We start from the raw sequence: 14409 nt of genomic DNA, 5'->3' as shown, positions 1-14409 counted from the left end.
CTGAGGTGTTTATCACAGAGAGTTTAATTTTTTATTTGTTTTAAGGGCAGGATGTTGTTTTATTTCTCTTACGGAGACAGTCGGGAACCTGGAGAAGACGATGTGATGTCATCACAGCCTGAGTGACATCACCGCCCCCCCCCCCCCTTTCTAAACCACATGACACGTCAGAAGACAGTGCAAGGCTGTGATTGGCTCAGCCAGCAGTCAGCCGAGGGTGAGCCCCTCTTCGTGAGACTCTGGATCTGTTTAGGATTTTAGGATCTACGTTCTGCCGACTGCAAAGGGGGGGGGGGGTCAAACTCAAACTCAACCTCGCCGAGGGCCAGGAAGTAAAAATCACATCAAGGACCAGACATTTAGTTTTATCTTTGACTGTATTAATGCATGTGTCGTTGTCTCCGCACTCACAGCTTGGTCGACGTGAAGTCCTGAAGAAGTCACGAGCAAGTTCCATCGTAGAGAAAAAGCCCCAAAAAACGTCGGAGAAATTACAAATCGTCCCAAAAAAATCTGACAACGACATCAGAAAAAGCGACAAAAAAACCGCGCGTCAACCTGTATCGCTGTCACTAGACCGCGCGGTCTGCTGAAACTTGGCCGACACTACGGACACTCGCGGTGCGTTCGTGGTCATCAGAAAAAACGTTTTTCCCAGCTACAACGTCTCATCAGTCACGTCACTTCCTGTGGGAAACTGGGGCCAGATTGTCTAACAGAGTTTCCCAGTTGGTGACGTGTTGTTGACGTTTGATGTCGGCAACTTTGGTTCACTGAAACAATTTCAGTGACAATAAACGGCTTATTGTGGATAAACTCCTCCGCCAAGAAACACAGACAAATAGACCCCTTGTATGAAAAACCAACACCTTATCCGTGTCCTTTCCCCCTCGTCATTTGTTATTGTGGCGTCCATGTTGTCACACACCTGATGCTCCAGGCTACGCCCAACAGGTGGTGGCAGTCTGCAACAAGTTGGTGTGCCAAACGCCGTTATAACAGAAGAAGAAGAAGAACACGCATCCCGAACGCTGGCAGTCGGAAAAACTACGTAGTCACCGGCGCGGTCCCTGATGTTCCCAGGTGGCATGAACGCACCATTAGCCCACAGACTGCCGACATAGAGAATCCTGAACGGATTGACAGCCTCATGACGAGTCCTGGTGTTAGTGGGTGGAGCTTATCTGGCGAAGGGGTGTGGCTTATCTTATACAGGGGGCGGGGCTTATCTGGTGCAGTGGCGGTGCTGTTCTGTTGCATGGGCGGAGCTGTTCTCATACAGGAGCGTAGCTTATCTGATGCAAGGGTGGAGCTTAACTTATGCAGGGTGCGGGGCTTAACTGATAAATGGGCGGAGCTTATCTGATGCTGGGGGCGGAGCTGTTCTGATGTGGGGGGCGGAGCTTTTCTCATACAGGGGGTGGGGCTTATCTGATGCAGTGGGTGGGGCTTGTGCTATGCATAGGCGGAGCTGTTCTCATATAGGGGGCGGAGCTGTTCTGATGCAGGAACGGAGCTTAACTGATCCATGGGTGGAGCTTAGCTGATGCAGGGGGCGGAGTTATGTGATACAGAGGTGGAGCTTAGAAGATGCATGGGCAGGGCTGTTCTCACACCGGGGGCGGGGCTTATCGGATGCAGGGGGCGGAGCTGTTCTCACATAGGGGGCGGGGCTTATCGGATGCAGGGGGCGGAGCTTCTCGTCCCGTCAGACAAAGTGATTTCTTTGAATTTCTTTTTTTTAGGATTTGTTTTCGGGTTTAGAAGCCTTAATATTTTTTTTAAAACTGTGTGTTTGATGTTGTTCTTGATGTGAATTCATATTTTTTAGCTGTGAAGAAATATTAGCAATAGAGAAATATTGATCAGAAGACAATAACGATTGATCAGTGTGAATAACGCGTCTTTAAGCTGCTGTAAAAATGATTCATGTACAAGTCTGTGACAGGTTAGAAATCTACAGCACACACACAAAGATGCTCTTCCTCCGTCTTTAAGCAGAAATAAGTATATATATATATATAATATATATATATATATATATATATATATAAGGATATATAACTGATTATAACTGATTATAACTGATTATAAGCTGATGTAACTGATTATAAAGCAGATGTACTGATTATAAGCTGATATAACTGATTATAGCAATATATAACTGATTATAAGCAGATATATACTGATTATAACTGATTATAAGCAGATATAACTGATTATAAGCAGATAACTGATTATAAGCAGATTTAACTGATTATAAGCTGATTAACTGATTATACGAGATATATAACTGATTATAAGCAGATATATAACTGATTTAACTGATTATAAGCAGATATAACTGATTATAGCAGATATAACTGATTATAAGCTGATATAACTGATTATAAGCAGATATAAACTGATTATAACTGATTATAAGCAGATGTAACTGATTATAAGCAGATGTAACTGATTATAAGCAGATATAACTGATTATAAGCAGATATAACTGATTATAGCTGATAAACTGATTATAAGCTGATATCTGATTATAAGCTGATATAACTGATTATAAGCTGATAGAACTGATTATAACTGATATAAACTGATTATACTATATACTGATTATAAGCTGATATATAACTGATTATAAGCTGATATATAACTGATTAAGCTGATATATACTGATATATCTGTATATAACTGATTATAAGCTGATATAACTGATTCTAAATCAGATATAACTGATTAAGCAGATATAACATTATAAGCTGATATAACTGATTATAAGCAGATATAACTGATTATAAGCAGATATATAACTGATTAAAGCAGATATATACTGATTATAAGCGATATAACTGATTATAAGCAGATATAACTGATTATAAGCTGATATAACTGATTATAAGCAGAATATACTGATTATAAGCTGATATAACTGATTTCAGCAGATATATAACTGATTATAAGCTGATATAACTGATTATAAGCTGATATAACTGATTATAAGCAGATATTAACTGATTTTTATTTATTGTATTTTTTCTATTAATAGAATGTAATTCAAGTTTACATTAGGGACTAATGTAAATATACATGTGTGTCACTGTTGGGAGTTAAATTACATTCAGCATTGGGGGGGGGGGTGGGGGGGGGTTGAGATCTCCACCCAGGGCTACATATTATATATATATATATATATATATATATATAATATTATATAATATATATATATATACCATATATATATATAGTTTGTATCCTCTCATTGATCCAGATGCTGTTATCTCTGCTTTTACAAAACAAATGGGCTAACACGCTTTGTTTTTACTCGACTCCACACCAAAGTTATCTGCATTTTATATATATATATACACATATATGTGTATATATATATAAATATATATATAATATACTGCACTGCATGATGGGAATCTTCCAGATAACTTCTATGCTGTTTATTCTTTGAGATATTCTTCCATCTGCGACGTATCCGACGCTATAACTAATCTCCATACTTGAAATAAAGTATGTTCATGAAGTATATCCTGTGGTTGTGTACACTCATGTTTACTTCATGTTTTCTGGATATATTTACAGTATATAAATATACGTTAAAACTCTATTTATTAGGAGCGTTGTGTGTTTATTTTACATATAACAAAATATATCTCTGTTCTTCTTTTGTTATGTAGCCTGAATCTGAACTTTACATCTGAACATTTCATATTTCCCAATACAAATGTATATTAATTTATATATTTTAATTTTAATAACTCCCACAATACATAGATATTATTAAGGGATGAACGTATGATGGAGTGAGAGCTGTGATGCTCGCTCAGTTCCCAAAGTTTTATTATGAAGAAAAGTACATTTAAAAAAAAAAAAAGTCTTATTTTGAAGACCTAAAACAAAAAAAGTCTACTTAGTAAATCTAAAATAAATAGTCTTGTTTTTAAGAAAGAAAAAATAACTTGCAACAAAAAAAGTTTTATTCAGAAGAACAAAAAATAAAAAATATTTTTAAGAAAAAATAAAATTAAAATGTTTTTTTTTAAAGTCTTATTTTGAAGGTATGCCCGGAAGTTGTAAATACGATGCTCCTGTGTCGTCATCAAGACGCGACGGAGGTTCCGCACGTGAGAGCGAGCTTCGCTGTGTGTTCATGAAGATCCTAAAATCAAGCTGAAGGTGAGATTTATAGTCATTATTCTTTATATTATATTATATTCATTCATGAAGACTCACAGGAACGTTTTAATGTGAAAGGAAGAGAATCCGGAAGTGATCCCGCTTGATAAGAAGAAACAAAACAACAAACATCTGATGGTAGTGTCACTGCCCAATGTGAGGAGAGTGAAGCGGCGAGTTGCGCATGCGTCACTTTGCGACAAGTAGCATACAAGATGCTAACGAGAGACTTCTGTAACGTCAACACAGTAAAAATGGACCTACTTAACCAAGTTGGTTCACTGCTAGCTTAGCTACAAGTTAGCATCAAACGCAACAAAGGCTGTCAGGTGAATGGTGTTTTGAGCTAACGTTAGCATCAAGCTACCATAGATAGCTACAACGTTTCTGAAACTGTCTAAATGAACATAACTGATGCCATGAATCAGAGTGGAGTTGACTGCCTGAAGACAGGCTAATTACTGCTAACTAACATGCTAGTTAACATTAACATAGACTCAGGCTAATTACTGCTAACTAACATGCTAGTTAACATTAACATAGGCACAGGCTAATTACTGCTAACTAACATGCTAGTTAACATTAACATAGGCACAGGCTAATTACTGCTAACTAACATGCTAGTTAACATTAACATAGACACAGGCTAATTACTGCTAACTAACATGCTAGTTAACATTAACATAGACACAGGCTAATTACTGCTAACTAACATGCTAGTTAACATCAACATAGGCACAGGCTAATTACTGCTAACTAACATGCTAGTTAACATCAACATAGACAAAAGTTCCTCTATGCTGGAGAGCCCCTGATATGTTTTTGTCTTTTTGTGACTTTTAAAGTCTAAATAAATGAAATATACTTGATCTGATGATTCTGAAAAACAGATGCTTGTGTTTGTCAGTCTGCAGAGAGATGGAGGTAAGAGAGGAAGAGGAGGGGAAGATTTCAGCTGTGAAAGAGGAAGAGGGAGGTGAAGAAGAGGAGGAGGAGGAGGAGGAAGAGGAGGAAGAAGAAGAAGAGGAGGAGGAAGAAGAAGAAGAAGAGGAGGAAGAAGACGAGGGATCTGCTGCAGAGAGAGATGATGATGGTGAAGGAGATGGTGACCAAGATGCTCCAGTGATGAAGGAGAAGAAAAGGAAAGCCGTTGGGGTGACTTCCTGTGCAGACAGGAAGTGCATCCCGGGTATCCTCTACCTGGGCCACGTTCCTCCGAGGTTCCGGCCCAAACACCTGAGGAACCTGCTGTCGGCGTACGGCGAGATCGGACGCATCTTCCTACAGCCCGAAGGTACTGTACGTACGGATACACAGATAATACACACAGTGTGTACTGTCGGTACTGCGCGTGTGCAGATGATGTCATGATGATGTCATGATGATGTCATGATGAGCGCGGATTTACGACACTGCACGATCTGTTCCCATAGACGGTTAAAGGAAGTCTGAGTAACGTTATTTTAGGCTGAATCAAGCTGTCAGCTAGCGGTTAGCCGAATTAGCTTCCCGGTTGGAGGCTAACAGCCGACCGCTACTGTCAATGTCAATGTCAATGATGGCGGCGCCACGGTAACGTCATGCCGCCATGGTATCAAAGAAATAGACCAGACGCACAACAGGGTTCCCGCTACGTACACCGCGCACCGCCTCTACGTCAGGTGTTTATGAAAAGACACAATGTTGTAATTAATAGTAGTAATAATAATATCTTTATTTCACAGACTCAAGGTCCAGATAAAAAGTACACAACACATTACAACAAGAGGGGTACAAACCAAACACACAAATACAAATATGCAGACAAACTGACACAATAGAAATAACACAAAGGAGACACACAAAAACAAACATAATTCAAATATATATACATAGTACATGCAAATAGCTATTCCCAATAATTAAAAGAGGTACAGATGCGTGTTCCAGTGTTTCCAGAGTTTTGACGAATATACAATTGGACACAGCATTTAAAAGTACTTAGTTAATAATAATGATAGATGTAAAGTTATTCGCTGTCAAAGTGAATGGGAGTCAATGGGATGCTAACGGCAGGTGATGGCTTCGTAGCATTAAAATGGCGCCATGGGAGCTACGCGACCCTCTTGTGTTCAACTCGTTTCAGTTTTTAAAAAAAACGTGTTGCTACGTTTTGTCGAGAGTGAACGTGGCCCTTATGTACTCTCAAATCAGCCGTGCATTGTGGGTATTTGATAGTGGAGTATAGAATGAATGACATCAACGGCGAGCACACTACAAACAATAACAGAAGATGGGAATCATTTCAGAAACGCTTTAGCTAGCTATGGTTGTTTGGTTGCTAACGTTAGCTTCACCTGACAGCCTTTGTTGTGTTTGATGCTAACTTGTAGCTAAGCTAGCAGTGAACCAACTTGGTTAAGTAGGTCCGTTTTTACTGTGTTGACGTTACAGAAGTCTCTCGTTAGCATCTCGGAGGCTACTTGTTGCTAAGTGACGCATGCGGGACCCAAATCTGAACTCGACTCACATCGCGGAGAGACGCTGTTTCCAGCATTACTTACGATTTCTTTATTGTCCGTGTGTTTTCTGACAACAGCTTCTTCGTCTTCTTCTCCTGTCTCCTCTGTCCTCTGTCCTCAGACGGCCTGGTGAGACGGAGGAAGAAGAAGTCCGGGCTGCGGAGGTGTGACTTCACCGAGGGATGGGTGGAGTTCAGAGACAAACGAGTGGCGAAGAGAGTGGCGGCGTCTCTGAACAACACGCCGATGGGAACCAGGAAGCGCCAGCGCTTCTCCTCCGACCTCTGGTCCATCAAGGTAACGCTGACATCCCGGGGACACTCTGACATCCCGGGGACACTCTGACATCATGGGGACACTCTGACATCCCGGGGACACTCTGACATCCCGGGGACACTCTGACATCACGGGGACACTCTGACATCACGGGGACACTCTGACATCACAGGGACACTCTTGACATCACGGGGACACTCTGACATCACGGGGACACTCTGACATCACAGGGACACTCTTGACATCACAAGGTAACGCTGACATCACGGGGACACTCTGACATCACAAGGTAACGCTGACATCACGGGGACACTCTGAAATCACGGGGACACTCTGAAATCACGGGGACAATCTGACATCACGGGGACACTCTGACATCACGGGGACACTGACATCATGGGGACACTCTGACATCACAGGGACACTCTTGACATCACAAGGTAACGCTGACATCACGGGGACACTCTGACATCACAGGGACACTCTGACATCACAAGCTAACGCTGACATCACGGGGACACTCTGACATCACAGGGACACTCTGACATCACGGGGACACTCTTGACATCACAAGGTAACGCTGAAATCACGGGGACACTCTGACATCTCGGGGACACTCTGACATCACAAGGTAACGCTGACATCACGGGGACACTCTGACATCACAGGGATACTCTTGACATCACAAGGTAACGCTGACATCACGGGGACACTCTGACATCACGGGGACACTCTGACATCACAAGGTAACGCTGACATCAGGAGGACACTCTGACATGACAGGACACTCTGACATCACAGGGACACTGACATCAGAGGGACACTCTGTCATCACAGGGACACTGACATCACAGGGAAACACTCTGACATCACGGGGACACTGACATCATGGGGACACTCTGACATCACAGGGACACTCTTGACATCACAAGGTAACGCTGACATCACGGGGACACTCTGACATCACAGGGACACTGACATCACAAGGTAACGCTGACATCACGGGGACACTCTGACATCACGGGGACACTCTGACATCACAGGGACACTCTGACATCACGGGGACACTCTGACATCACGGGGACACTCTTGACATCACAAGGTAACGCTGACATCACGGGGACACTCTGACATCACGGGGACACTCTGACATCACAAGGTAACGCTGACATCACGGGGACACTCTGACATCACGGGGACACTCTTGACATCACAAGGTAACGCTGACATCACGGGGACACTCTGACATCACAGGGATACTCTGACATCACAAGGTAACGCTGACATCACGGGGACACTCTGACATCACGGGGACACTCTGACATCACGGGACACTCTGACATCACGGGACACTCTGACATCACAGGTAACGCTGACATCAGGAGGACACTCTGACATGACAGGACACTCTGCATCAGAGGGGACACTGACATCAGAGGGACACCTGTCATCACAGGGACACTGACATCACAGGGAAACACTCTGACATCACGGGGACACTGTCATCACAGGGACACTCTGTCATCACAGGGACACTCTGTCATCACAGGGACACTCTGACATCAGAGGGACACTCTGACATCAGAGGGACACTCTGACATCACAGGGACACTGACATCACAAGGTAACGCTGACATCACGGGGACACTCTGACATCACGGGGACACTCTGACATCACAGGGACACTCTGACATCACGGGGACACTCTGACATCACGGGGACACTCTTACATCACAAGGTAACGCTGACATCCGGGACACTCTGACATCACGGGGACACTCTGACATCACAAGGTAACGCTGACATCACGGGGACACTCTGACATCACGGGGACACTCTTGACATCACAAGGTAACGCTGACATCACGGGGACACTCTGACATCACAGGGATACTCTTGACATCACAAGGTAACGCTGACATCACGGGGACACTCTGACATCACGGGGACACGCTGACATCACGGGGACACTCTGACATCACGGGGACACTCTGACATCACAAGGTAACGCTGACATCAGGAGGACACTCTGACATGACAGGACACTCTGACATCAGAGGGACACTGACATCAGAGGGACACTCTGTCATCACAGGGACACTGACATCACAGGGAAACACTCTGACATCACGGGGACACTGTCATCACAGGGACACTCTGTCATCACAGGGACACTCTGTCATCACAGGGACACTCTGACATCAGAGGGACACTCTGACATCAGAGGGACACTCTGACATCACAGGGATACTCTGACATCACAGGGACACTTTGTCATCACAGGGACACTTTGTCATCACAGGGACACTCTGACATTACAGGGACACTCTGACATCACAAGGTAACGCTGACATCACGGGGACACTCTGTCATCACGGGGACACTCTGACATCATGATGATGTCATCAGAGGGAGGGGCCCACATGACTAAGGTCTTGTAGTACCGGGATGTCGTTAATCGCTTTACTTTGTCTTTACAAGAGTCAGCCATAGGACGGAGACACCGGTGTCCTCCTCTTGTCCATACTCGAACACCCGAGGGACACAGAGACAGAAATAGGATTTCATAATATCAATTATTACTCAATCAATCAATTATAACTAGGAACAATAGGGATATTTGTGAAAGTGGAAACAACATCAGGACTGAAACTCTGAACCAAAACAAACTCAACTGTCTCTCTCTGCCTTCCTGTCTGTCTCTCTTTCTCTATGCCTGTCTGTCTCTCTGCCCATCTACCTGTCTCTCTGCCTGACTGTCTGTCTCTCTGTCTGTCTCTCTGTAGTACCTGCACAGGTTCCAGTGGACTCACCTGAGCGAGCGCTTGGCCTACGAGCAGACGGTCCTGCAGCAGAGAATCCGGACCGAGGTGTCTCAGGTCAAGAGAGAGACCAACTTCTACCTGAACAATGTGGACAAGAGCGCTCGCATGGACACCGTGAGGAGGAAGAGACAGAAAGACGGACAACAGGTGAACCACAATGAATGAGACTTCAGATACAGTATTAGGGACCACAAAGGTCTATATAAAGAGACTTCAGATACAGTATTAGGGACCACTAAGGTCTATATAAAAGAGACTTCAGATACAGTATTAGGGACCACTAAGGTCTATATAAAGAGACTTCAGATACAGTATTAGGGACCACTAAGGTCTATATAAAAGAGACTTCAGATACAGTATTAGGGACCACTAAGGTCTATAAAAAGACACTTCAGATACAGTATTAGGGACCACTAAGGTCTATATAAAGAGACTTCAGATACAGTATTAGGGACCACTAAGGTCTATGTAAAGAGACTTCAGATACAGTATTAGGGACCACTAAGGTCTATATAAAGAGACTTCAGATACAGTATTAGGGACCACTAAGGTCTATATAAAGAGACTTCAGGTACAGTATTAGGGACCACTAAGGTCTATATAAAGAGACTTCAGATACAGTATTAGGGGACCACTAAGGTCTATATAAAGAGACTTCAGATACAGTATTAGGGGACCACTAAGGTCTATATAAAGAGACTTCAGATACAGTATTAGGGACCACTAAGGTCTATATAAAGAGACTTCAGATACAGTATTAGGGACCACTAAGGTCTATATAAAGAGACTTCAGATACAGTATTAGGGACCACTAAGGTCTATATAAAAGAGACTTCAGATACAGTATTAGGGGACCACTAAGGTCTATATAAAGAGACTTCAGATCCAGTATTAGGGGACCACTAAGGTCTATATAAAGAGACTTCAGATACAGTATTAGGGACCACTAAGGTCTATATAAAGAGACTTCAGATACAGTATTAGGGACCACTAAGGTCTATATAAAAGAGACTTCAGGTACAGTATTAGGGACCACTAAGGTCTATATAAAGAGACTTCAGATATATTAGGGACCACTAGGTCTATATAAGAGACTTCAGATACAGTATTAGGGGACCACTAAGGTCTATATAAAGAGACTTCAGATATAAGTATTAGGGACCACTAAGGTCTATATAAAGAGACTTCAGATACAGTATTAGGGGACCACTAAGGTCTATATAAGAGACTTCAGATACACTATTAGGGGACCACTAAGGTCTATATAAAAAGACTTCAGATACAGTATTAGGGACCACTAAGGTCTATATAAAAGAGACTTCAGATACAGTATAGGGACCACTAAGGTCTATAAAAGAGACTTCAGGTACAGTATTAGGGACCACTAAGGTCATATAAAGAGACTTCAGATACAGTATTAGGGGCCACTAAGGTCTATATAAAGAGACTTCAGATACAGTATTAGGGGACCACTAAGGTCTATATAAAGAGACTTCAGATACAGTATTAGGGACACTAAGGTCTATATAAAGAGACTTCAGATACAGTATTAGGGACCACTAAGGTCTATATAAAAGAACTTCAGGTACGTATTAGGGACCACTAAGGTCTATATAAAGAGACTTCAGATACAGTATTAGGGACCACTAAGGTCTATATAAGAGACTTCAGATACAGTATTAGGGGACCACTAAGGTCTATAAAGGACCAGATACAGATATAGGGCCACTAAGGTCTATATAAAGAGACTTCAGATACAGTATTAGGGACCACTAAGTCTATAAAAGAGACTTCAGATACAGTATTAGGGACCACTAGGTCTATATACAGAGACTTCAGATACAGTATTAGGGACCACTAAGGTCTATATAAAAGAGACTTCAGATACAGTATTAGGGACCACTAAGGTCTATATAAAGAGACTTCAGATACAGTATTAGGGACCACTAAGTCTATATAAAAGAGACTTCAGATACAGTATTAGGGACCACTAAGGTCTATATAAAAGACACTTCAGATACAGTATTAGGGACCACTAAGGTCTATATAAAAGAGACTTCAGATACAGTATTAGGGACCACTAAGGTCTATGTAAAAGAGACTTCAGATACAGTATTAGGGACCACTAAGGTCTATATAAAGAGACTTCAGATACAGTATTAGGGACCACTAAGGTCTATATAAAGAGACTTCAGGTACAGTATTAGGGACCACTAAGGTCTATATAAAGAGACTTCAGATACAGTATTAGGGACCACTAAGGTCTATATAAAGAGACTTCAGATACAGTATTAGGGGACCACTAAGGTCTATATAAGAGACTTCAGATACAGTTATAGGGACCACTAAGTCTATATAAAGAGACTTCAGATACAGTATTAGGGACCACTAAGGTCTATATAAGAGACTTCAGATACAGTATTAGGGACCACTAAGGTCTATATAAAGAGACTTCAGATACAGTATTAGGGGACCACTAAGGTCTATATAAAGAGACTTCAGATCCAGTATTAGGGGACCACTAAGGTCTATATAAAGAGACTTCAGATACAGTATTAGGGACCACTAAGGTCTATATAAAGAGACTTCAGATACAGTATTAGGGACCACTAAGGTCTATATAAAGAGACTTCAGGTACAGTATTAGGGACCACTAAGGTCTATATAAAGAGACTTCAGATACAGTATTAGGGACCACTAAGGTCTATATAAAGAGACTTCAGATACAGTATTAGGGACCACTAAGGTCTATATAAAGAGACTTCAGATAAAGTATTAGGGACCACTAAGGTCTATATAAAGAGACGTCAGATACAGTATTAGGGGACCACTAAGGTCTATATAAAGAGACTTCAGATACACTATTAGGGGACCACTAAGGTCTATATAAAAGAGACTTCAGATACAGTATTAGGGACCACTAAGGTCTATATAAAAGAGACTTCAGATACAGTATTAGGGACCACTAAGGTCTATATAAAAGAGACTTCAGGTACAGTATTAGGGACCACTAAGGTCTATATAAAGAGACTTCAGATACAGTATTAGGGGACCACTAAGGTCTATATAAAGAGACTTCAGATACTATTAGGGGACCACTAAGGTCTATATAAGAGACTTCAGATACAGTATTAGGGACCACTAAGGTCTATATAAAGAGACTTCAGATACATATTAGGGACCACTAAGGTCTTAATAAAAGAGACTTCAGGTACAGTATTAGGGACCACTAAGGTCTATATAAAGAGACTTCAGATACAGTATTAGGACCACTAAGGTCTATATAAAGAGACTTCAGATACAGTATTAGGGGACCACTAAGGTCTATATAAAGAGACTTCAGATACAGTATTAGGGACCACTAGGTCTATATAAAGAGACTTCAGATACAGTATTAGGGACCACTAAGGTCTATATAAAGAGACTTCAGATACAGTATTAGGGACCACCTAAGGTCTATATAAAGAGACTTCAGATACAGTATTAGGGACCACTAAGGTCTAAATAAAGAGACTTCAGATACAGTATTAGGGACCACTAAGGTCTATATAAAGAGACTTCAGATCCAGTATTAGGGACCACTAAGGTCTATATAAAGAGACTTCAGATACAGTATTAGGGACCACTAAGGTCTATATAAGAGATTTCAGATACAGTATTAGGGACCACTAAGGTCTATATAAAAGAGACTTCAGATACAGTATTAGGGGACCACTAAGGTCTATATAAAAGAGACTTCAGATCAGTATTAGGGACCACTAAGGTCTATATAAAGAGACTTCAGATACAGTATTAGGGACCACTAAGGTCTATATAAAAGAGACTTCAGATACAGTATTAGGGACCACTAAGGTCTATATAAAAGAGACTTCAGATCCAGTATTAGGGACCACTAAGGTCTATATAAAGAGACTTCAGATCCAGTATTAGGGACCACTAAGGTCTATATAAAGAGACTTCAGATACAGTATTAGGGACCACTAAGGTCTATATAAAGAGACTTCAGATCCAGTATTAGGGACCACTAAGGTCTATATAAAGAGACTTCAGATCCAGTATTAGGGACCACTAAGGTACAACCATATGTCCTCCGGATGTGTCCGTCACGGCCTCGTGTTTGTTGTAAAAACTTTTTTGTTTCCTAAACTTTATTTGTGGCCACCAGGTGGACGAGCGGACGTGGGACTTCACGCAGCGCCAGACAGAGGACGAGATCCAGACGAAGAAGAAGAAGAAGAGGGACTCCGTTACCCAGAAGCACCTGAGCAAGGCCCGCCTCATTCAGCAGAAGAGCCAATCGAATGTTTCGCTGCTTGCCAAGATTTTCAACTCCAACCAATCAGAGTGACCGCCGATTGGCTGTTGGACACGATGGTTTCCATGGAACCGGGGAGCAGATTGTAGTGAACTGGTGCTGACATTCTTTAACCCTTCATCAACCAATCACAGGCCGTTCTGAGCAGGGGGGGCGGGACTATCTGCTTGAATCAGTTTAATCATCTGCTCACGCCTTAATTAGCTTCTTAAAGCCGTGGTAGACAGTTTCAATAATACAATAATTACATAATAAGCTTTCAGCGTATTGTAATTAACCGTCCTGTTGTCCTCGGGTCATCTGACCCGAG

The 14409-nt window shown here is 42.0% G+C and overlaps 1 protein-coding gene across 2 annotated transcripts; it reads left to right on the top strand.

The window, feature by feature from the left end:
• Positions 1 to 4095: 4095 nt before the first annotated feature.
• abt1 (activator of basal transcription 1) lies at positions 4096 to 14403 on the top strand. Of its 2 annotated transcripts, none has more exons than XM_032509178.1 (5): positions 4096 to 4182; positions 5086 to 5476; positions 6805 to 6980; positions 9746 to 9931; positions 13950 to 14403. In XM_032509178.1, the coding sequence occupies exons 2-5, from the start codon at positions 5101 to 5103 to the stop codon at positions 14130 to 14132; spliced, it is 921 nt and encodes a 306-aa protein (XP_032365069.1). In that variant the 5' UTR covers positions 4096 to 4182; positions 5086 to 5100; the 3' UTR covers positions 14133 to 14403. The 2 variants fall into 2 exon arrangements, with proteins under 2 accessions (XP_032365069.1, XP_032365070.1); XM_032509179.1 differs by having other exon boundaries at positions 4097 to 4182; positions 5090 to 5476.
• The last annotated feature ends 6 nt before the right edge of the window (positions 14404 to 14409 follow it).

The sequence above is a fragment of the Etheostoma spectabile genome, unplaced genomic scaffold (assembly GCF_008692095.1).
Source record: "Etheostoma spectabile isolate EspeVRDwgs_2016 unplaced genomic scaffold, UIUC_Espe_1.0 scaffold00016482, whole genome shotgun sequence".
Taxonomy (NCBI): domain Eukaryota; kingdom Metazoa; phylum Chordata; class Actinopteri; order Perciformes; family Percidae; genus Etheostoma; species Etheostoma spectabile.
Note: the sequence above shows the minus strand (reverse complement) of the source record. Positions and strands in the feature narration are given on the sequence as shown.